The 22,323-nt window shown below is 46.5% G+C and overlaps 2 protein-coding genes across 7 annotated transcripts in view; one reads left to right on the top strand and one right to left on the bottom strand.

Moving 5' to 3' along the window:
- Nucleotides 1-4,511, top strand: part of kmt2d (lysine (K)-specific methyltransferase 2D) — a 40,383-nt gene extending 35,872 nt beyond the window's left edge. For all 6 annotated transcript variants that reach the window (XM_062540394.1, XM_062540397.1, XM_062540395.1 and 3 more), the window contains exons 53-55: nt 282-355; nt 470-578; nt 889-4,511. In XM_062540394.1, the coding sequence (XP_062396378.1) occupies nt 282-355; nt 470-578; nt 889-981 (276 nt within the window). In that variant the 3' untranslated portion in view covers nt 982-4,511. The remainder of the gene's footprint in view (nt 1-281; nt 356-469; nt 579-888) is intronic.
- A 926-nt stretch (nt 4,512-5,437) lies between these two features.
- acvr1ba (activin A receptor type 1Ba) lies at nt 5,438-21,994 on the bottom strand. Its single transcript, XM_062540391.1, has 9 exons — nt 21,835-21,994; nt 11,808-12,038; nt 11,076-11,324; nt 10,412-10,642; nt 9,775-9,942; nt 9,429-9,585; nt 9,011-9,135; nt 8,710-8,840; nt 5,438-8,499 (listed from the first exon to the last, which is right to left on the bottom strand). Exons 1-9 carry the CDS (start codon nt 21,923-21,925, stop codon nt 8,374-8,376), a joined length of 1,509 nt encoding a protein of 502 aa, XP_062396375.1. The 5' UTR covers nt 21,926-21,994; the 3' UTR covers nt 5,438-8,373.
- Between the last annotated feature and the right edge of the window lie 329 nt (nt 21,995-22,323).

Here is a 22,323-nt window from a genome sequence, read left to right as displayed (position 1 = left end):
TATCCATGCCATTCCTCGTCTTTTTGTCACCTCTGAAACATGGCGTGGACTATTATTTTTCCATGCAGGAAAATGATAAAATATAAGCTTCATGCCACTATTGCAGTTTATAACACAGCAGGTAAACAGCATTTCGAACATTGCCCTACGTTCTTCCCGCAAGTCAGTAAAACTGCTCAAGTTTTGTGCCACGGATTCCCAAAATGCTTTGCATTTTCCACTGGGAATAGGTCATGTTCTCAATCCTTATACTTTTTCTCCTGCTGGGTTTTCTTCTCTAGAACCGTGGGATCTATATGTTCCGTACCAATAACGAACATGTGATCGATGCTACCCTTACTGGTGGGCCTGCTCGGTGAGTATCTGCCCTCCTGCCTACATCTATGTGATGGATTGTTCACTTGTCTTAATGTGACAACCTTACATGACTCTGTTTGGTAAATAACATCTTGTCTTGCTTCTTTTCAAGCTATGTGAACCACTCTTGTGCACCCAACTGTGTTGCTGAGGTGGTGACCTTTGACAAAGAGGACAAGATCATTATCATCTCCAGCCGCCGAATTCCCAAGGGCGAGGAGGTGAGTGACCAACCAATTATCAGAACCAGCCTGTATGTTCGAAGCTTACAGCAGTATATCAACTTCAGCCTATCAAGCACGCATGGCCCAAGGGGGAGGCGCTGTGGTGTAGCTGGGTCTGCATTTGGGTCCAGGTGCCCACGGGGACCTGGGCTCCGTTCAGGCCTGAGTCGTTTCCCGATCCTGCTCCATTTCTCTCTCCCACTCACTTCCTGTCACAATGGAGGCAAAAAGGCCAACATTTTAATATGTATACAGTATAAAAGCAAGCATTGCCCTCATTACATTCTCTCTCTGTCTCTCTCTCCAGCTGACCTATGACTACCAGTTTGACTTTGAGGATGATCAGCACAAGATCCCCTGCCACTGCGGAGCGTGGAACTGCAGAAAATGGATGAACTAACAGGGTGGAGCGTCGGGAAAGGGGATGCATGCCTCCCTCCTCCCCCCTGTTGCCACAACCTCCACCTCAACCCCAACCCCACCCCACCCCTGCGCCAAAGCCTGTTGGACCCTACTCATCACTCAGTTCATAAGCTGTCGTCAGACTCCAGGCTGGAGGCGAGGAGGGTCGCCTCCCTTCACTGAAAGACAAGACTTTGCATTTCTCAACCCAGGAGCCAAAGGTCTGAAGGGAGGATACCCTTGGAAGATGCCACCTGTTTTGCGCAAGCAGCAATGGTGGCCATGCTTGAATAGAATTTTTTTTTTTCCATTTTGTTTTGTTTTACTGTTTCGTGACGTTTTGGAATAAACAATAGCACCACCACCAATAACAAAAACCTTGCTTGCCAAAAGCACCTCTACTTCCTCTACTGCTCTCCCATAATAAGCTAGCTGACTGACTGACTGGCTGGAATCAATCCTTTTTACACTTACCAAAAGCCCCCTGATTTTAGAGATCATATCAGTGTGTTTGTAGGGTAGTAATAAGTGAAGAACTTTGATTTTTAAAGCCATTTCAATTACTCAGATGAACTAATAAGACTTTCACTTGGACCTATTGTATCTTTTTTCCTCGTTGGTCTCTCTCTCCTCCACCATCCCGCCCTTCCTCCCACACCCCCCGGTGCAACACTCTCTCCCACCAAGTCATCAATGAAGATGAAGATCAACTAGGATATATCAGCAAGACAATCCTGGAGGGCTCCGCACAGAACTGGGTATCTTTCGATGGATGAGATGTAAGATAATATAATGAGATGAGATAATATTTGACCTGTGGCTTCACAAAAGGCACCAGATGTTTTATTTGTATGGAGTTCAAAGGTGGGTTAGCTTGACCCCTGTCTACCTCATTGAGTTTGTGGGAAGTGACTGCTTTGTACAAAAACTGTTAAGTGCTACTGTGGATAGGGGAAGGTAGGAATGTGTTCATGGTGAATGCCTTCTCGGATAAGCAGGGAAACTTAAGCAGCAGGTTTGCTTCTCATCTTATCTGTCAATATAAATGCATTCTTGTTTGTTTTGGTTTTTCGCTTTCTAGTGATTTACAGTAGTGAGCCACATTTTGCTATCTATTCTAAAGCCTCCACACTTAGGACTTTGGTTAGAATCATGAAGCATTAATCTTGATGTGATCGCATCAGCGGGTGATTGGGTATCGTGAGTTGCGGCCCCGCCCCCTCTAAGCGTCTCTTGTAGCTGATCTTTTTTTGTTATTCTCTCCCACGCTTTTGCAAAACAAATCTAAATCTTGCAATCATGCTTTCTTTTTTTTAATTCAGTGTGTAAACGCACAATAGAAATCGACTTGTCTTGTCGCGGAGGGCGGAGCTAATGATGTGAATGACAGGTTCCACAGCCTATTGAATCATGGGTGCACTTTGAAGTTTTTTCCTCCTCCTCCTCCTCTCTCGCTTTCTGATCATGGTTCAGCTAACCTCAACTGAGACTGTATGCCTGACCACCTCAGGCCTTTTGTAACGGCAAGTCCGATGTTTGATGAAAGGTAACTGATGCAAGACTACTATTGAGTTTGAGAGCGTGTTCTCCCATTTGGTGGAACCCTCACCCCCGCCAGCCATGCGGTGTCATGTCATGTCACCATCCCCCAGCATTATCCTACAGTATGCCTCTTCCCTTGTTCTAGTTGACTGTTGTAAACTTACTGTAGTGAGTCTTTCTCTGCCATAGCCAAGCCAGTGTGTTTGCCCTCTCTGTACTGTGGTTTTGATGGTGGTAGCACCCCCCCTTCCACCCACACACACACCCCCTATGAAAGGCTCCAAGCAATGGCAGAGAGAGACTATAAAAGGGCATTTGCTTTCTTTTCCTGTTGAAATTTTTCCTTTTTTAAGTAAAGTAATTTAAAAACAAAAAACTGAATTTTAAAGTCTTCAAAGCAAGGAGTCTCCTAAGAGAAGTCTCCTGAGGCCCATGCTACTTTATGATCCTCCTCCCTCTGACTTAGGACCTCATATTAAATAATGGAAAAAATGCAAAATGTACAAACTGTAAATACAAAAGAGGGGCAAGAAACTCCAGCCCCTTTCTAATCAATAAAAATCCAATTGTAGAGAAATAAAATCAACACAAATCAACCACTGGATATCGTTTTATCAGAAAGATTAAATGTGTGTATGTATATATATATAAATATATGTAAAATCGCAAACAAAGTACTATCCTGATATGTATATGAACCAGAGTGTTTTTTGCATTTATGTGTTTTTCTATTAGCGTTTTTTGCTATAACACCACAAACAGTTTGACAAAAAACACAAAAAAACAAACAAAAAAAGAAAGAAAAAACGTGTGCTGGATTTCCTGTCTTCACCGGTGACCAATGAGTGGTTCAGGTGAATTTGAAAAATGTATACAAGGGGGAACTGTTTGAAAGTTTTGCTGATTAACTATATTTCATCAAGGAGAAAAGCAGTAAAATGGTGCATAGCATTTGTGTATTTATGTAATATTGTTCTCCCTATGTTTCTACTTTGATTTATTTATGCTACTGCTTGTAAACTTCAGAAGATAACCTGTCCTTGAATTGGGCGAAATTGGAATTAGTAGACTCAGTAAATGGCAAATCTTACAACTCTTGAAGATAGTTTTGATATGATTGGTGTTTGTTTTGTTTGTTTTTGGTAATGATTTCTTCCCTCTAGAAGTGAATGTGTTCATATATATACATACATATATATATATATAGCTTGTGAATTGGCTACATGGCCTGATGTATGTTATGACTTGATATTCTACAGTATCCCCATATTTACCCAAGAAAGAATTGCACTCAGCATCTTATGGAGTTCTTCTCTTTAAAGGTTAGATGTTAAAACGAGTATCAGAAGCAGCGATATAGCTATATATATATATTTTTATGTTTTCAAGGGAAGACCATAATATAAAAGAAAAAACACATTGGCTCTCACTGGATTTCAGCCTGCGATTTGTTCTTACTTTCTGTTTGTGTTTGAATATCTTAATTTAAGTTTTTTTTGCATATCTGCATATCTTTATAATTTAATAAAACGAAACGGCTGAAGTTGGTTTTTTTAACGTAACCTACTTTTTAAGAAGATGTCGCATCTGTACAGCAGACCTCTTTTTAGGGCAGATGAATAAATGATCATTTTTATTCTATGTGGCATGTTTTGTATGGATATAATTTTGAATTGTACATATTTTTTGACGACGCCAGAGGTTGCATCTCTTTATATACGGCTTCCTCCTCCCTCCCTGGCCCCTTTCTCCTTCCATTTATTTCTTTGTCTCTGCTCTCTTGTAAAGGAAAATAAATGCATTTTAAATATAAACCGTGTCAGTGGATGTACAATTTCATCTTCAAGTGACCGGGTTTAGTTCAAATGGGCTTTTCAGGAACTTGTCTGTAAAAGATGCAATACTGATAACATGTCATTTTACCTTTACACATTACTTGAAAATTCATTCCGCTTAATGAATAAATGTTAATGAAAGATTTTCAAACTGATCTTCAACACATTTGCATTTTTTACATGGTTTTCACAGAAGAGAATGTCGTCCAAAGAATCTGAGGGCCATTAGTCATGTGTTGACATGCCAAACATGTGCAATCATGTCTGTCATTCGGTTTACACCATTATAGTCGAACACGGCGGGCCTTCACAATGGTGCCTGTTTCTCCACATACTCTGCAGCACACACCTCTACAAAACCTTTAGGTGTGTTCTGATTCTGAACAGTCGAGGTTGCTGGAAACAAGTCCCATATAAATAACAAAACTCTTCCTTGGCTCTTAGATAACTCTTTAAGATGGTTTATGCCAGTGTTTGTTTATAAAGACTACCATCTTTTGAATGAGCTTAGTCACTCACATCTAGTATTTATTTTCTGGTTTAGGAACGATAACCACAAGATTCTGCCTAGTGACAACTAGGAGGAGTCTTTAAAATGTCATGTTAGGTCAACAAATTCAGCGCAGGTGCTTCACATTCAGAAATAGGATGCCTTATAGAGGCACTTGAGTGGGAGGCCAATGTCTAATGAATCAGCTACATCTCAACACACATACATTGATTGATATTATATTTATATTCTTTTTGTGAATTCATATCCTTTATATTCGGTCACAAGAGAGGAGCAGTTGTGGCCAGACCAATGGGATGCCCGCCTTGAGACTGATGAGATCTCTGGTGGAGAGTAGCCGTGGGATGACCTGTGGAACGCACTCCAGAGAGATGTGTGCCTGGCTGCAAACAATTACTGAATATTATTATGGTAGGTATATTACAGGTAATCTTAAAATAGATGGATTAGTATTCTTAAAAGTCAATCAAATTAAAAATGAAAAAATAACATTTGTACAAATGTTACTTTTCACACACTGGATATTGCAAATTTTACTTGGGCATTTGAAATGATCGAGACATTAAAACAACATTAGAAAGTAAATGTTTATTAATGCATCATTCATATACACATATTCAAACTAATCCTGAAAAGACTTGCGTTTTTGACATGGTTGAGGGTTTTGACTAATAACTCAACTTTGTCAACACAGGCGCAGAATGTCATCCAAAGAATCTGAACGGCATTAGTCACGTTGACACACCAAACATGTACAATCATGTTTGACATTTGGTTTACATCATGCCAGTTGACTCTCGCTAAACAACGGCGGGTCAGCCTAACGGTGCCAGCTTTCCCGGATCTTCACACACCCTGTGTGGTACACACCTCTCATCACAACACCTCCAGGTGTGTTCTGAACACACAGACGAGGACACTGACAACAAGTCCTACATAAATAACAGGGCAAGTCTACGCTCACCTGCATCTCAGATCATTCTTTAAGCAAAGATTGATATCCCAGTGTTTCTTTATGCAGAGCACCATATTTCAATGAGCAGTCACATTTAGTGTTAAAACAACAGTTCCAACAGTTCAAGTGAAAAGAACGGTCAATGCATTGAGATCCTGTCCCCCAAATGTCTTATGGCTCCACATAATGTGGACACCAAATGTTCATTGTCAAATATTTTGCGCCTAATAATGACCACTTCAAGGGTTCTTTAAGGGTCATATAAGGTAACCAATTGCAACTGACTGATGTTTCACATTCATAAATAGGATGGCATGGGGGAGGTGTTAGTGGAGGAGGCCAAGTAGTTCAGCCAAGGAACACCGGACACCAGATACCAACGCAGACGTTCCGTCTGTCCTAGTGCTGAGAGTCTGGGCCCCTCACCTCTACAGGAACAGGACATTGGTGGCGTTTCACAACAGGAACGAGTGTTTTATTGGATGGTTGAGTCCTGCTTACATGGACTTAATACTTCCACACGTGACCTGCTGCAGCCCAAGCAGTTTTAAATGAAAGAAGAATCTAACTGTGCAAGTAAAAATGTCTTTACTAAAAGGTCATGGCTCCAGATGACAACAAATGGACAGCAACAGGAGACAGAGTAGTAGTTTAGATCAGTAGTACCTTCAAGTTTGTTTGGAAAGCTAAAAATACAAACAGTAGAAAAGAAAAAAAAAGGTATATCTGGAGTAGTTTGTTATAAACAAGTGATATTGATTAGCTAAAAGATGCAATACTTTACAATACAAATATACATAATGCATGAACTCGGTAGTGAACCAGCATTCAGTTCTTATTCATTCAACCGTATTCCCAAAGACATCTCACAGTGCCCAGACAATAGAATCAGTATGTGAAACCACAGATGTCAGTTCCATCAAAGATTGTCATAAAGGATGATTTGCAGGTATTATTACAGAAATTTAAAAACAAAAAAAAAGGGATTTTCCTTTTCTACATAAATCAGAAACCAAAGTAGGAAAAACACTCTCTTTTTTCTCATCACAAGACAGTGCAGCCAGTCATTCCCCTTCCATAAGCATTTCACTCTCTTACTGTATGGCCCTCCAGCATATCGCGCAGGCGTGATTATCTGACTTCTGTCACTTCTATCAGCCATTGTTTGACAGTGACCTGGGCCCCACTGACAATAATCCCCTGATTGACATATCACAGTGAACGAAAAAAAAACTATATAAAATATTAACAAATAAATAAAACGTCAATCACCCCCAAAACAATGAACAAAATAAAAGTCCTCAAGAAAACGAATCATGGAGATTGATCCTTAATGATTCAAATCACAATAAAATCATTTCAGACAGACACGTGCACAGCCACAGAGTTTGCAGCATTGTGGTGCTGTGACTGGGATTGAACCCAAACAGTCCGAACCACATCTCCAGGCCTAAGCTGTAGCCTGACTAATACATTGCCATAAGGAAGGTCCTCTCTCACACAGAGGATCTTTCCAAGGACGTGTGTGTAGTATACCGCTCACCCCTCCTGCAATTTTAAATATTACATCAGAGCTATAATACGAAGTCTATATATATATATATGTATATTCACATAGACACTTGAACACAGTCACAGACATCAAGGCTTGCTACATCCCTGCCTATGCTATTGTAATGCATCAGACCTCAGAAGAAGGAAAGGGTGTCTTGCTTTTTTCCCCCTTCACATTCTCTACAACATCAGTAGCGCATAACATGGTATGAGAAAAAAGTGGAGGAAAAATAACAAAAAAAAAATCCCATATAATTGTGGACAAACCTTTAGGTCTGATTGTAGTGTAGAGCTACAACTGTTTGTCTAAAATCTCTCTCATGTAGTCCCATTACTAGAAAATGGCAGGGGGAGGACATAAAAGAGTGGCAAGGTTTCAAAACTGCAAGAGAAATCCTAAAACAAACAGATATTTCACTGTACATTAGTAGTTCCTGCCATGAAACGCACAGAACAGAAAACCCATCAAACACAAAAGAAGGGATCCACAAACACTGGGCGGAGGAGGTGAAGGAGTGCAGTGGATGGAGGAGGAGTAGGTGGCCCTCTGCTTCAGCGACGGGAGGCCCGGGCGAGGAGAGGGGCGGAGGTGAGGTGGAGGATGTAGGGAGTGGTCAGCAGGTGGGTGGAGTGGCTTCAGAGTCGGACGGATCCTGAAAGATGGGGATGGTGGGCCAATGGAGGGTTGGTAGTGTTGGACTGGAGTTGGAGGTGGAGGTGGAGGTGGAGGTGGAGGTGGAGGAATTGCTAGATTCAGTAGTTTTGGCTAAAAAAGGTGAGGTAGACCTCTTTACAACACAGAAGTGTGGCTTTGAAAAAACTGGCAGGGTCTTTTTTTTTCCGTAAAATAAACCTTTCGCTCTGTTCGCCTTTTCTTTTTCTTTCCCACTCTCCCAGTTCAGAGTCTGTGCGCTCTCGGCTCGGTCGGTCGGTGCATCGCCGTGGAAGTGTCCTGCAGGCGAGGCCGTTCCGGGCCGCCTTACCGAGCTCGTCTCACATCTTCACGTCTTCCTGGACACTAAGCTGGGACAGCGTTTTCTTGATGCGCAGGGCGGTCAGCCTCGCCGCACCATTCGTGTACCAGCACTCCCGCATGATCTTCCCCATTACTCGCAGTGCCTGGAAACACAGAGTTGGTTCAACATAGGTCTTTGAGCTTACATACCTAGGGTTGCAATCAATTTAATTTCTTTAAATGTCAAGTTATAGGGAGTATTGTACATCACAAATAATTAATACAAACAAAACAAAAATACCTTGCTACAAATATGTTTGGAAGTAGCTGCAGTAGCACAGTGCTTTCTAACCTAATATGAGCCCTGTTCTTACCTCATAGCTCTGCCACCAGTTGGGCACATTGGGCCGCAGTCTCTGGTCACACACCACCTTCCTCATCTCCTCGATGGACGGGTCCGAGGGCACCAGGTCGTAGTAGGGCAGCTGGTACTCTTCATGAATACCTGTGTGGGGGTAACAGCCTGCTTTATACCACTGACACGCGCAAACCAAAACACACGCCTAAGGCAGCTACAGCAGCACTGGATTCCAGAGAGGTCAGATAACTGCAACAAGTGGGTTCAAGGAGTTCAGAACTTCCATACGCACGACGAATGGCAACATTGTGTCTCACCTCCAGCATTGCAGCGCCGCGCTATCTCCCAGTATACAAGGCCCAGCGCATAGATGTCAGCACACTTGAACGAATCAAAGTGCTTCATGTTGATGGTCTCATCCAAAACCTCTGGAGCCATATATCTGACATAGGACAGAGGGAAAGAAGAGGTATGTAGCATATGACGCAGTCACACACAGGATCATGTCGTTCACTATTCTGATGTTAATTATCATTTAAGACAATATGTATACCAAGACTAAATCATACAGTGTATGAGTATAACTAAATATGTTTAATTATAGTTTAAGACAAAAAAAACAAAAAAAAAAACAACGCATTTTGTCCATGTTACACTGTATAAACAACACACAATTATTCTATCTGCGGAGTAAAAAGCAGCAAGGACGGTCATGTTTGTGGGATCTCTTGGTACCTTTTTGTGCCCACTCTCTGATTGGGTGCGATATCAATGGTGTCAGTGGAAGACTCGTGCCTCACTGCCAGTCCCAGGTCAGCGATGGCACAAGTGGCGTTCTTCTTCACCAGGATATTCTTTGACTTGAGGTCACGGTGTGCTATACCAGGCTTTCCTGTGGAGAAGGCCATAATAAAGTCACTTCCTTGCAATGGTTTGATTACAGCATGTATCGGGCATTCAAAACACTGATACCTCACTAGGCATACTTTAGAAGGAGGGGCATCAGGATGTTCAGATACACTGATAACATTCTCAGCCAGCCCCCAGTGCCACACACACACACACGGTATCAAGCCCTTACCCTGTGTGCCCAGGATCTCCATGTGCAGATGGGCCAGTCCACTGGCCGCAGACAGCGCCAGCTTTATCATGCCCTCGATGGTGACCGAGTAGCGATTCAAGTAGTCAAAGAGTGAGCCGTGCTCATGGTAGTCCGACACCAGCCACAGCTGTGTCCATGTGCCATTGTCTGAGAAATGGAGAGATGGAGAAGAGAAGGAGGAAGGGGAAAAGACAAGATATCAGAACAAGGAAGCTGTAGGCACAAAGAGATAGGCCACACTATTTGCATACTTGTGTTCATACAAAATGCAGGAACAGATATTGAGAACATGAACCGATATGGTGAGATTAAACCATAATAGCAGGTCATACTGCTCCATATCTGCATTGTCTGCAACAAGGCCCTTCATTCTAGAAACTCAGGAGGTCCTAAGGGTCTTCTAAAACAAGGGTTTTCAAGCAGCTGATCATGACCATGAAGGCGTTGCTGGTGGTCCCCGACCATGATTTTATGGTGTAGTTTCACAGAAGAAATCATTATTTTATACTTAGTGGTGATCGGGTGGTTTCCTTATTTGGAATGGTGGTCCCTGAGTCACAATCAATGGAAAAGTCCCTTTTTAAATACAACCTGGAGCTGGTAAGATGGTACTCACCCTTGTTGTCTGCTGCGATAAAGCCCAGGATGTTCTCGTGCCGGAGCATGATGGTCTGGTAGATCTCTGCCTCGCGGAACCAAGAGCGCTCCTCGCGCGAAGAGAAGATCTTGACGGCCACATCACCTCCTCGCCACTTGCCCCGCCAGACCTCGCCAAAGCGGCCCTTCCCGATGATCTCCTGCAGGACAATTGTCCTGGCCACAGTCCTCTGCACAAACAGGGGGAGGCCTGAAGGGGAGAGATTACAGAGTGGATCATTCATCTATACTGCATATGAAGACATCTGGGTGAGGAGTTCTCATTCTAGTGAAGAAATCAGATTAAGTACTCAAATGTTTACAATGTTTCCAGTGTTGGTGGAAAAAAGATTGTTTGATTGCTGTTTGCATATACAACTTCTACATGATCCCAATACTAATGTCACATAACTGATGTTGCAACTTTTTGAGAAATGTTACAGAAATGAGGAATCGAGGAATTGAGTAATGCTGCTTGGGGACACTCCCATTGACATTTATAATCTGTAGGCAAATTGAATCACCAGTAGGCATATTCTCTTGATCATCCAACCAAAACACATGGAACTGGCTACGTGTTTGCCCAGCAACATTCTTAAAAAGCTACGCGTAGGTCGCCTAGAATTCCAAATAGCGGAACTCACCGGAGCCAGAGCCAGACGTGGACAAGTCAAAGATGAGGTCCTGCAGCGTCTTGTCCTTGGCGAGGTAGAGGTGGTCGCAGGACGGGTCCTCCACGTCCAGCCGCTGCCGGTGGTTGTAGGTGCGCTGGTGGTGCTGGAAGAGCAGCACGCCCACAATCAGCAGCAGGCACACCAGGATGATGGGCCCCGCGATCACCGCCACCAGCTCCACCGGCCCCCAGCTGCTCGGGGCGACATCCTGCTCGGGCACTGCACAGGGGAGCACAGGCAAGAGGCCAGCGGTCACCACACAACGCCCTCACGAATAAAAAAACCCATCTCCACCGCCACCTCCACCACCACTACTACTACTACCACCACAGGGCTTACAGAGGACTGACCACTCCATTTTAACTCAACATTTTCTAGCTCGATCAAATGAGAGAGTTTTGAGTGAAATTCAAAAGCTGTAGCTTTATATGTGCATCTGGATCAGGCCCCCTTAGCAGTGCTTTACCAAGTCGAATTCCTTGTTTTTTTTTTTTACTTGCGTGGAAAAAATCTTACCATTAAACGATTCCGATTCTGGATTGTTATCAGACACCAATAGAGAGCTCACTTCACAGTGACTTGTACATACAGCCCATAATACCCATAATCAGCTGTTTGTATGATTTTATGGGTGAACATTTACCCCCCGCCCTCCCCCACCGCCACTCCAATGACCATGTAGTCATTTCCCCTCCCATTCACCTGGCATCTGGACGCTGTTGCAGTAGTCGGTGTAGCAGCAGTGCGTGTTGAGGTAGCCCTCGGCGCTCAGGCAGAAGAAGGGCTGCCCCGGCGGCATGAGGTTGTCGCGCGAGATGCAGATGCGCACGTGCTGCTCCACGCCGCCGATGTTGGACGTGGAGGCCATGCAGGCCCCGTCCGTCTCGCACTCATAGCCGTTGCTCTCACAGTTGGTGCAGTTGCACCTCAGAGCTGTGGTCAAAAAAAAAGAAGAAGGAAGGACAGAGAGGGTCAGTGACACAGTGAAGGCCCAGGGACATGACTCAACATCACACTGTGTGCCTGATATGGCATGAGGGGATTTCTCCAGAGAGAAATGACTCTAAAGAGAGGGATGCAAAGACATAACTTTCTGATAGCCTAAGTCTTTAACTGGAGAGACAAGAAGACCTCTTTAAAATCAAACAAATTTCAAAGACAAGCATCCCAAGCCCAAAGTAGAATTCGCAACTGCTTTGCTTGCTGTAGTAGCACAAGTCCTCCAGCAGGGGGCGAACACAGATTAGGAAACGTGTGAGGTGACTGTACAGAGCTGGACAGAGCTAGAATGGTGCCAGTCTCCTCAGGGTCTGTGCCGACACGCAGTCTCCCACCCCCCTCACCCCCTCAACCCTCAACCCCCAACCCCCCTCCCTTCCAAAACACTGCATGACATGAAACCAAATCCTTCACTGCGGAGACCCAAACAAAAACAGACTGCGCCTCCAGACGAGACTGCTTGCCCGGCCTGTGGCCTCGCCGGATCCCCATTGCGGCACTAGCGGCAATGGCAGTAAATAACCGTGCCCCAGCGTCTCGCAGACGCCCATGGGTCCCTTACCCCCCCAAAAAATCATTACCTCCGCATCCAGAGGTGCATTAATCGTCTGGCATAATGACCACCGATCAGATGGCCGGGGGAAGGAGCTCTCAGCTCCATCTGCCCCTGATCCTGATCTATTTAAGGGTCCAGGAATGGCAGGGGCAAGGCCAGAGCACCCGCCTAATGGACTAGTAACAGCACACTTTAGTCGGGCCCCCTGTAGACAAGGACTCCAATTCCCATCAAGCCCCCATAGCTGCCGTGTGCCAGGGCTATTTCAGTGGTTTGCTAAAAGGACACGCGTGGACACGCCGCCTCTGGATTACACAACAGGGCCCAAGCATTTAAAGATAATCTACTCAAGGAGGCTCCACTGGAAAAACCTGAGTAAGGTGGTACAGCCTTGGCATTTCTGCGCTGAGCCTCTGTGTGAATGCCTATGCTGTGTGTGCGTGTGTGTGTGTGTGTGTGTGTGTGTGTGTGTGTGTATGTACAGTGCTGAAGTGTTTGGAATGGTTTGTGTGGGCTGTGAGTTCTGTTTGGCTGTAGGAGGAGGCTGAGGTCAGTCTTGCTGATGGAGTTGGTGGAGGTGGACGGTGAGGGTGGATGTCTGCCACACTTCACTCACACCCCACTGTTATCAGCCCAAAGCCCTGCCACCGACGATGGAGGGCCACTTTACACTAATTGCTTCGATCTGAGAAGAGAAACAACCCCCCCCCCAACCCCCCTCAGAAAAAACACAGGCCATCTAGGAGAGGAAGTGAGACACAGCAGTGAACAAAAAGGATCCAGGGCCCAGAAAAGAACTGGGCCTATATGCCATGGTCTGCACACACAGGTACCCAGTCCCCAGACCCCAGCAAGCACACTCACTCGCACTCACTCACTCTCTCCCTCTCTCTCCCTCTCTCACACGCACACACAGAAACAGGAGCATTTAGGACACATTAGACCATGGCGTCCCTTCCAAAGAACACAAAGCAGGTTTATGGGGAGGTCTGTGGCTAATCCGCACTCCTTTTCTTCCAGATCTTTCCTCCCGGCGCACTCAATAGCCTGCTGTTTGTACAGGCCCTTTATTTGCAGATCCCCGTTTCACCACCCTCTCCCTTGGATCTGTCGCGCTCAGAGCCTTTATCTCTCTCGCTCAGCCTCTCTGTCTCCGTCCGTGTCTTTCTCTCTCCCTTTCTCTATCTCGCTCTCTTTTTTTTCACCCCTTTTATGTCTCTGACCTGAACTCCTCCAGCTTGCTCATACTTTAGGGAAGAACGCCTGGTTCGCCCTGAAAGGTCTTACTCACGCCGTTTCCTCCCTTGCTCGCTCGCCTGCTCACTCTCCCACTGATTGCGACATGCATGACATGCAACGAAGGCCTCACCCGTACCGATCAAACAAGGGAACGGTTCACACGCTCGTGTGCAAGTCTGCGTGGGCGAATTTGAATTGATGTGTGTTTGCGAACGTGAAGGGGTGTGTGAGCGAGAGAGCCAGAGAGAGACAACAGAGAGGGAGAGAGAACGACAGAGAGAGCAAGAGAGAACAAGAGAGAGAGAGAGTGTGAGAGAGAGAAGGATAGAGAGAGAGAGAAAGAAGTGTGAGTTCAAGTACACTACTTGTGTAATATTCTCGGCAGTTGTGCTGGGGGGACAGGAGTGCCAGTAAGCGCCAGTGGAGCGGCTCCAAGTTGTGCTCACTTGCGCAAGGAATTTCCTGCAGATTACGCAGAGGTGACCAGGCCCTCATATATGAAAAACAAATCTGTGAAACACACATGGCTGCTGCCCTGACGGAGCTGCCAAACGATCACCTACACAGGTAGCTGGAGAAAAGGCACACACACACACACACACACACACACACACACACACACACACACACACACACACACACACACACACACACACACACACACACACACACACACACACACACACACACACACACACACACACACACACACACACACACACACACACACACACACACACACACACACACACACTGTGGCTTGTCTGACAACGGTGCTGACACACGCAACCTGAGAAAGTCCCTCTTTGGACAGAATCTGAGGGGGCAGGAAGAGCTGCTAGATATCCGTCCTGTCGGGCTAAAAAACACCCCACCACCCTCATCCTCCCCCCTACTTACTAGAAATCTGCACTACATAGACACACTCAAGATATACTCTCTCATACCCTCACACGCTCACACACACATGCAATTTAAAAAAAAAAACTTAACCGGGAAAGTGCAGTGACGAAACAGAACTGCGGCCAACATGCTCACCACAAATACGTAAACACAAGCGAGCAGATGTTCTGTGACAGCTTCACATACTAAAGCTCAGGATATCATGCATGCCAAGGTGAGCTCATCCAACACCCCGCCTCCCCCCCACATTCTCCATTCCCCATTCCGGACCTCCCCTCTGGCCCAAAGCTCCTCTGCTCTCCATTCCGGGACTCCTGACCTTCTGCGAGCCCGTGTGTGGTCTGTGGCTGACCAACGGGTTGAGCTGTGGTTGCTGTTCCCACCCGAGGATGCAGCGCCACACGCACCCCTCACAGTATGACGCTGGGTGAAACCTCGCTGTGACCACATCGGCCATGACACTTGACATGGCATCATCCCCCCCCCCCCCAACCCCCCAACCCCCCAACCCCAAACACACAACATGGGAGCCTCAGACCTTCAGACTTCACACTAGCAGTTTGTATTCTGCCCTGTCGTGTGTTCACCCCCGAGTAGAGCCAAAGCTGCTCTCCGAGGGGCTCATACCTTCGTCTAACGGCCCCGGCGCTTTCAGTTCTCAGATGGACGACTCCCACGCCAATGGAGCCCTGTCCATTACACTTCCAGCGCTAACTAGCTGTGACTAATGTCATGCAATCCCACATTATCCTCCCCCAGTGGAGTGGAGCAAGATTTGACCAACTCAATTAAGCATATGAAAACGCAAACCCAAAACACCACGGTCACCCACAGAAAGGCCAAACAGGACTCTGTGGAGGACCCTCCACCTCACTATTAGGAACTGTAGACACACACACACACAAAATAAGAGTAATTATTTCAGGGCTCTTTTAAAGTTGGCACACAAAAGCATGCGAGAGTGGGGTAAGGCTGTGTTGGGCTCCGGGAACAGCGTGAATGTGGCTGAGGTGGAACCCTCTGGTGTGTGCACATAATTGGTGGCCTTACACTGGGCCTTTGTGTGAAGATTAGGGGGACGTGAGGAGGGATTGGGCTGGCTGTGTCTGAACAAAGAGCGGGAGTGGGGTGTGAGTGGGGGTGGTGGGAGTGTGTGTGTGTGTGTGTGTGTGTGGGTCTGCGTGAGTGGGGGTAGTGTGGAGGAGTGTGTGTGTGTGAGAGAGAGAGTGAAGGACTGTAGGGTGCGGACTGTGTGTGTGGGGGGGTGTGAGGGAGAGAGTTGGTGCGTTTGAGGAGGGGAGGGGAGGGGAGGGGAGTGGCAAGCAAACGGGTGTCGGAGTGGGGGGCAGTGAGTAGCAGACCTGTGCGACTCAGCACAGCCACAGACTGAAAGGGGGCTGCAGGGAGAGCCTGCAGCTGAGAAAAGGCTGCGGCAGCAGAGGCAGGCAGCACCAGGGCTAACACACTGACTGGAGCTGGTGGGTGAAGGCACTGAACGACTGGTACAGCACAAAAAGGTCACAGTTTGTGAGCAAGTGCGTGTGTGTGTGTGTGTGTGAGGGGGGGGGGGCTTATGAAGCCCCCCAGCTGTGAAGTTTGTGCTGAGGGAGCAGCTGCAACTGTCAGTAAAAAAAAAAAAGAATACAACAGTCTAGTCTAGACTGAGACTTAAAACAGGCCAAGAAAGAGGAGAAAGATAGAGAAAGATGGAGTGTGAGAAAACAATTCCCAAGAAGGGCGAAAGAGAAAACAATTCCCAAGAAGGGGTGGCTGCCTACAAAAAAAATTAGTGTTGCCAGCACTAAAGTTCCTGTCATTCCACACTTGTTGAGACAGGAAATGACAGACGCAGCGTGGCGAAAAATGAATAAAAAATGCTTGCCATTAGCGGAGATGCTGGAGAACGAGAAACCGCAAATGGCCTTAACACAAACAAGCCCGTGTGGGCCTGGTGAGGTGAGGTGGGGTGAGGGTGGGGAGGGGGACGCCATGACTGTACTGAACACAAGCCCAAGGCCTGCCAGCTGCTCCTCCTCAGAGTGAGAATCTGACGGCGCGAGGAGGACTGGAGACGAGAGCGAGGATTAGCCCCTACGACAGAGCACTTCTTTACGATTTAACTACCGGGGGCCGCCGCGCCGCTAAATCACCCCGGCATATGAGAGAGGGAGAGAGAGAGGGAGAGAGGGAGAGAGGGAGAGCAGGAGAGCAGGGCTCACTCACTTTGCAGGCTTAACACTAATGACCAACTTCCTGTCATCATTGGGTGTTTTATTTTGAAGGGCTGTGTGCGTGCACACATGGTTAACCTTCTGGGGTATAATGTGTGCTTCCTGCCTCCTTCGCTTGATTTCTCTCCTCTCCCTCTCTCTCTCTCTCTCTCTCTCTGTCTGTCTGTCGCTCGGGGCAGGGGAAGCGGAGGCATTAAGCATGGTCGCTGCCACGGTGCGGTGCGCTGTTACCCAAGATGCACTGCTGAAATGAGATCCATAGAGTGGCCAGACAGGGAGCTGATTAAGATGCACCGACGCCACCAGACAAGGCGCACACACACACACACATTCAGTCAAGAACGCTCACATTTGTGTGCATGCACACACGCGCGCGCACACACACATACACTCACACACGCTCTTCACACAAATCAATGCAAAGGAAGGAGGGCAGCCTTTTCCGCTTGCTCCCTCTGCCTCCTGCTCAGATTACCCGCTTGATGGCCTGGCGGAGGCATTTTACTCCACAACTGCTGGGGCTCAAGCTTCACCTCTGGCCACCTCCCTCCCTCCCTCCCTCCCTCCCTCCCTCCCTCCACCCCTCCCTCCCTCCATCCCTCCCTCCCTCCATCCCTCAAACACTGCTCTCCTTCTTCCTCTCCTCAACCCCACACATGTACACAGCATAACAATAAATCTAGCCCTGGACTGTGGAACATACTTCATATGACATCACTCTTTGTGTACTTTGTCTGTGGTGCATCTGTCTGTGTACTTTGTCTGTAGTGAACGCAACATTCCCTTGTTGTTTTTTTACTTGGGTGGGGGGCAACAGGAGGATATCTTATTCTACAGGAGGGCAGACAGGGAAGGGATAGGGTGACAGAAAAATGGATTTTGGGGGAGGGGAGGCGAGAGAGGGCGTCGGTCTCAAAACGCTGAGCCATTCCTCACTGCAACACACACACACACACACACACACAATGAGAATCCCCCTGACACAGGTCAGGTCAGACAGGGGCTAGTCTGTCTGTCAGCACAATTAGAGCCGTCCGTCGGCTGAGGTCGTTACAGAGGTCATTAACGGAGCCCGTCTGCCACAGCCCCAACCCTACCCTGACCTAACCCATGGACTACAGACCACACACACACACACACACACACACACACACACACACACACACACACACACACACACACACACACACACACACACACACACACACACACACACACACACACACACACACACACACACACACACACACACACACACACACACACACACACACACACACACACACACACACACACACACACACACTGTATCTTTGACTCCCTACTCTTACTTTTCTTCCTAGCATTTCCTGGATGCTTTCCACCTCCTGGCTCTAATCGCATAGACAAGCACACACATGCAAAATATGACTTGATGTGCTCTCCTTTGATTTCCATAACATTATTCTGACATTCAGCCCCTCGCACGGCACCTGGGCCAACGCTGTGAACTCCCTGAACCGATGGCACATGGCAAGTCTCTCTGAGTACTGTAGGCTGAGGAACATGAAGGGGGGGGGGGAAAGCAACGTACTGTTTATGCTTCAGAGTGATTACCGTTTCCGAGTTGTCACACGCTCCAAGCACCATTAGTTGCCTTTCAACTGTTAAACAAAGCAAGAGATGATCTTAACACACCATTTTGCTTTTTAAGATCCATCTCACAGACTCACACTAATCCCTTTGAGTCCCCCCCCCCCAATATACTGACAACCAGTTGGAACAGGTACTGTAATTTAAGGCCACACTTTCTCTATCAAAGTGGGCAGGAGAAATGGATCCATCCATTTTTTTCTCCCTCCCTCTCTCTCTCTCTCTCTCTCTCTCTTTCTCGATCTCTCTCTCTTTCTCCCCAGTCTGGCCCTGTGTGCTGATACTGCGCAGGAATCAGGTACAGCCACGGCTATACAGCTAACCCAAAGATAAAACCCAACTGAAACAGTTCATCTCCCCAGAAACTCTAGTCAGGCCAGCACCCAGCACCACATGAAAGTAAGACGGAGGGAGGGAGGGAGGAAGAGCGAGAGAAAGGAAAGAGAAAGAGACGCACCCTGCCTTGAGGCAGCTTGCCTGCTTTGCACTCTGTGCCCGTATCACATAGCTGCTGCTGTTTTCCTTTGTGTATATGTGTGGGTGTGTAGGTGTGTGTGTGCGTGGGTGTGTGTGTGTGTGTACACACTCACAATCCACACAGAGCACACAGCCCAGGCTCTGAAGGGCAACGACAACGGATGACGAGAGAGTTTCGAGGTCGTCAACATAACACCTGCCTGAGCCGCACTTCTCAACTGAGTAACCACACTATCCAGTCACAAGCACCCGTCTCTGCTAGGCTACGTCAGATGATGTGAGGTGTGTGTGAGGAAGGAGAGACCGAGAGAGAGACAAAAAGAGAGACAGAGACAGAGAGACATTTGGCTTCAGAAACCCTCAGTCAGCCCCAGACTACCCCCATCTTCTCTCAAGGCTCCATTAGTATTAAAACTGTGGCATGGAATTGGCCCAAACTCCTCCACCGCCCCCTTGTCAGCCACAGCTGTGCAAACCCATCATGGGTCTGCCTGGCTCCAGTTCTCTACCCATTTTCACTCTCTCTCTCTTCTCTCACACGCACACACACAGGTGACTTTCTCACTGCATTGCAAGACCCCACCCTCACAGGCAAATCACTGGAGGTGTTATCCATCTTAACTAGCAGCACTGGACCAACGAAACTTCCTGCCTACAAACAAACACACACACACACACACACACAAACAGAGCCTTATCACACTGTCAAAGTGCAGTGCAAGTTTGTGCATCACTGAATCTTATCACAATCTGAAAGTGGAAGGTTGCAGACCAATTCTTGGATGAAGGATGAATCACACCGTCATAAGTGTGTGTCTGTGCCGGTGTGTGTGTGTGTGTCAAATTCAACACATATGTAACCTCAATATAGCTGGGTGTCTGGGCACGGAATAAAAAAAACAACAAAAAAGAAATGCATCTGGTTCATTTCTGATCTTGCCTTCCCCATCAGTGTGGCAAGTTGCAACAAGGGGAACATTTATATTTAACGCTTTAAAAAAGAAATAAGAATAGAGGTGTGTGTGTGTGTGTAGGGGGGGGGGCAGACTTTAAATACATTCTCTCCTGGCTCCAAAGGACTGCTACAAGAGGAAACAAATGTTTAGATTTCTCACAGCAGCTCCTACCAGTCAGGAGTTGCAACACAGTAAAAACAAAAGACGTTTCACACAAGGATTCAAACTATTTCTAACAGTAGACACCCAGACTGTGCAGTGTTGACGGAGCAGAAATCCTGTAGGTCACCATATGCCAGACCACAGATGTATTCATTTACACTCCGAGTGTGAGCAAAATGAGACTTGGTCGTACAAAAGGGGGAGTGGGCCCCCTTGACCGGACAGTGAAAGAGGCTCATTGCCAAAATTTCCATCACAAAAGACCCAGACTACAACTTTGACTTCTGTCTGGGCCGCCTGAATACACTGAACTCCAGCCGCCCGCATGCACGAGCTCATGGTCATAAAAGAGCCTACCATTTTAACAGACGCTGTCGGGCTACTGATTGCCTTTCAAACTCGTGCCTTATCGAAACCATTAACTGACCGATTTCCGATTTATTAAAGCCTCTTCAGAGTTTACCTGTCAAATGAAACCATTGGCATGACCAATTTAATATTTTTTTGTTTCTAGTCGAGAGCTTTGTCCAGGCATATTCAACACGGACAGCACCCGGCCTGTGTCCTCGCTGCACGTTACCACAGTCTGCCCTCACAGCCCACAACCTCATCAAGTTGTTCGCGGGACGCACGCTATTGTTTTGTCAACAACAGCCACATAACCGTAGCGCGCTGATAACTGCGATAATGATACCAAATGACCATAATATCGACACATGGCTTGCTCTTCTGTATTCGTAGGTAAAACAGACGACAAACTGGGTTGGGAAACAATCAATGTATGCGAACTAAGCAATGCATTTGAAATACGTGGATTAACAACATCAAGCGTGTGTATAACGTTGAGCGGAGCTGAAACAACATGCATGCAAGTCATGTTCACATGTTACCGAGGACCTCACTACTCAAGTAGCCGACTAAATTTATTATTCATTTTTGCATTGGACCGTTTCACCCCATGCGTAGGACCCAATCTGTAATTATAAATGTTAAATGCAATTTCTAGCCAAACGTTCTGGGAAGGACCTAAATAGGTTGCATAGGTTAAGCCAACTTTGCCTGAGCTTACTATTTAAAGCGTCCCGTAAGCATTGTCATCAGATCAGTCAAGAAACGTAGGCTACGTAGGCTATAGTCCGGATTTTCAAATGATCAAAATGGGTCTGTATATCCACAAATAATATTTCCTAATTTAGAAGTTATTTGACCCCGAAATTTCGGAGTAGCCAAGCTACGAGTTCAACTGCTTACGTAGTAGTTACCCACAATAACAAGCTAGCCGCTTAGCAAATCCTGATATGACGGGGGCAATGGTTAGTGATCTATTACTCCATTAAACAAATGAAAGAAACTAGATTCATCAGTTTAACCGCTTCCCCTCTTTTAACGGCACCGCCAACACAATCACTCGAACTACTAATTTAGGCTTGCCAGCTAACAAATCCCACACACCGCCATGATGAGCGACAGTGCTACGTCCAGCCCAGCCGCCCTCTCTCACCGCAATAAAGTAAATAAATACTATGAGAGTCTCGAGATTACAGACATGCATTGTACGGGGGCATTTCACTTACCATCACCAATCGCTATCAGGGCGGACAGAACAATTAGCGTTAATGCAGTTCCTTTAGAAGACATGACTGCAGGATTCCCATCGCTTCGCATTAATGCATTCGGAGTGTGATATTGACAACAGAGCGAGACCTAACACAACCACAAACCATACACCGCCAGCCAGGCTCGCCAGGCTTTGATACAGACGCACTTAAAGGGGTGTGCTCAATTTTAAAGGGGAGGGCCCCATGCCTATTCTTTTGTTGTGGTACGATTTTTCCGGATAGGATTAAAGCGACGGCTGAGTTTTAAGATTTTTAAGGAAACATTATTCTTTGCCCTCACAAATAGACCTGTAACATGTTTCATTATTGCCGATTTTCCATAGCTACATTTGGCATAGGGATTGTGTATTTTGTCCTTATTTTGTTCAGAAATAGTCACGTTGCTAACACTCATAAACATCCTAAATGTACAATACATTTAAAATAAAGTCAGTTTTCCCTCAG

This window comes from Sardina pilchardus, chromosome 7, assembly GCF_963854185.1.
Source record: "Sardina pilchardus chromosome 7, fSarPil1.1, whole genome shotgun sequence".
In the NCBI taxonomy this organism is placed as follows: Eukaryota; Metazoa; Chordata; class Actinopteri; order Clupeiformes; family Clupeidae; genus Sardina; species Sardina pilchardus.
Note: the sequence above shows the minus strand (reverse complement) of the source record. Positions and strands in the feature narration are given on the sequence as shown.

Excerpts from the sequence above, each read along its gene's own strand:
- acvr1ba (XM_062540391.1), bottom strand. The coding sequence starts at position 21,925 with ATGCGAAGCGATGGGAATCCTGCAGTCATGTCTTCTAAAGGAACTGCA. Across the intron at positions 10,643-11,075 it reads CACGTCTGGCTCTGGCTCCG|GCCTCCCCCTGTTTGTGCAG; the intron begins GTGAGTTCCGCT and ends TCTCCCCTTCAG. Across the intron at positions 8,500-8,709 it reads ACTGGTGGCAGAGCTATGAG|GCACTGCGAGTAATGGGGAA; the intron begins GTAAGAACAGGG and ends CTGTGTTTCCAG.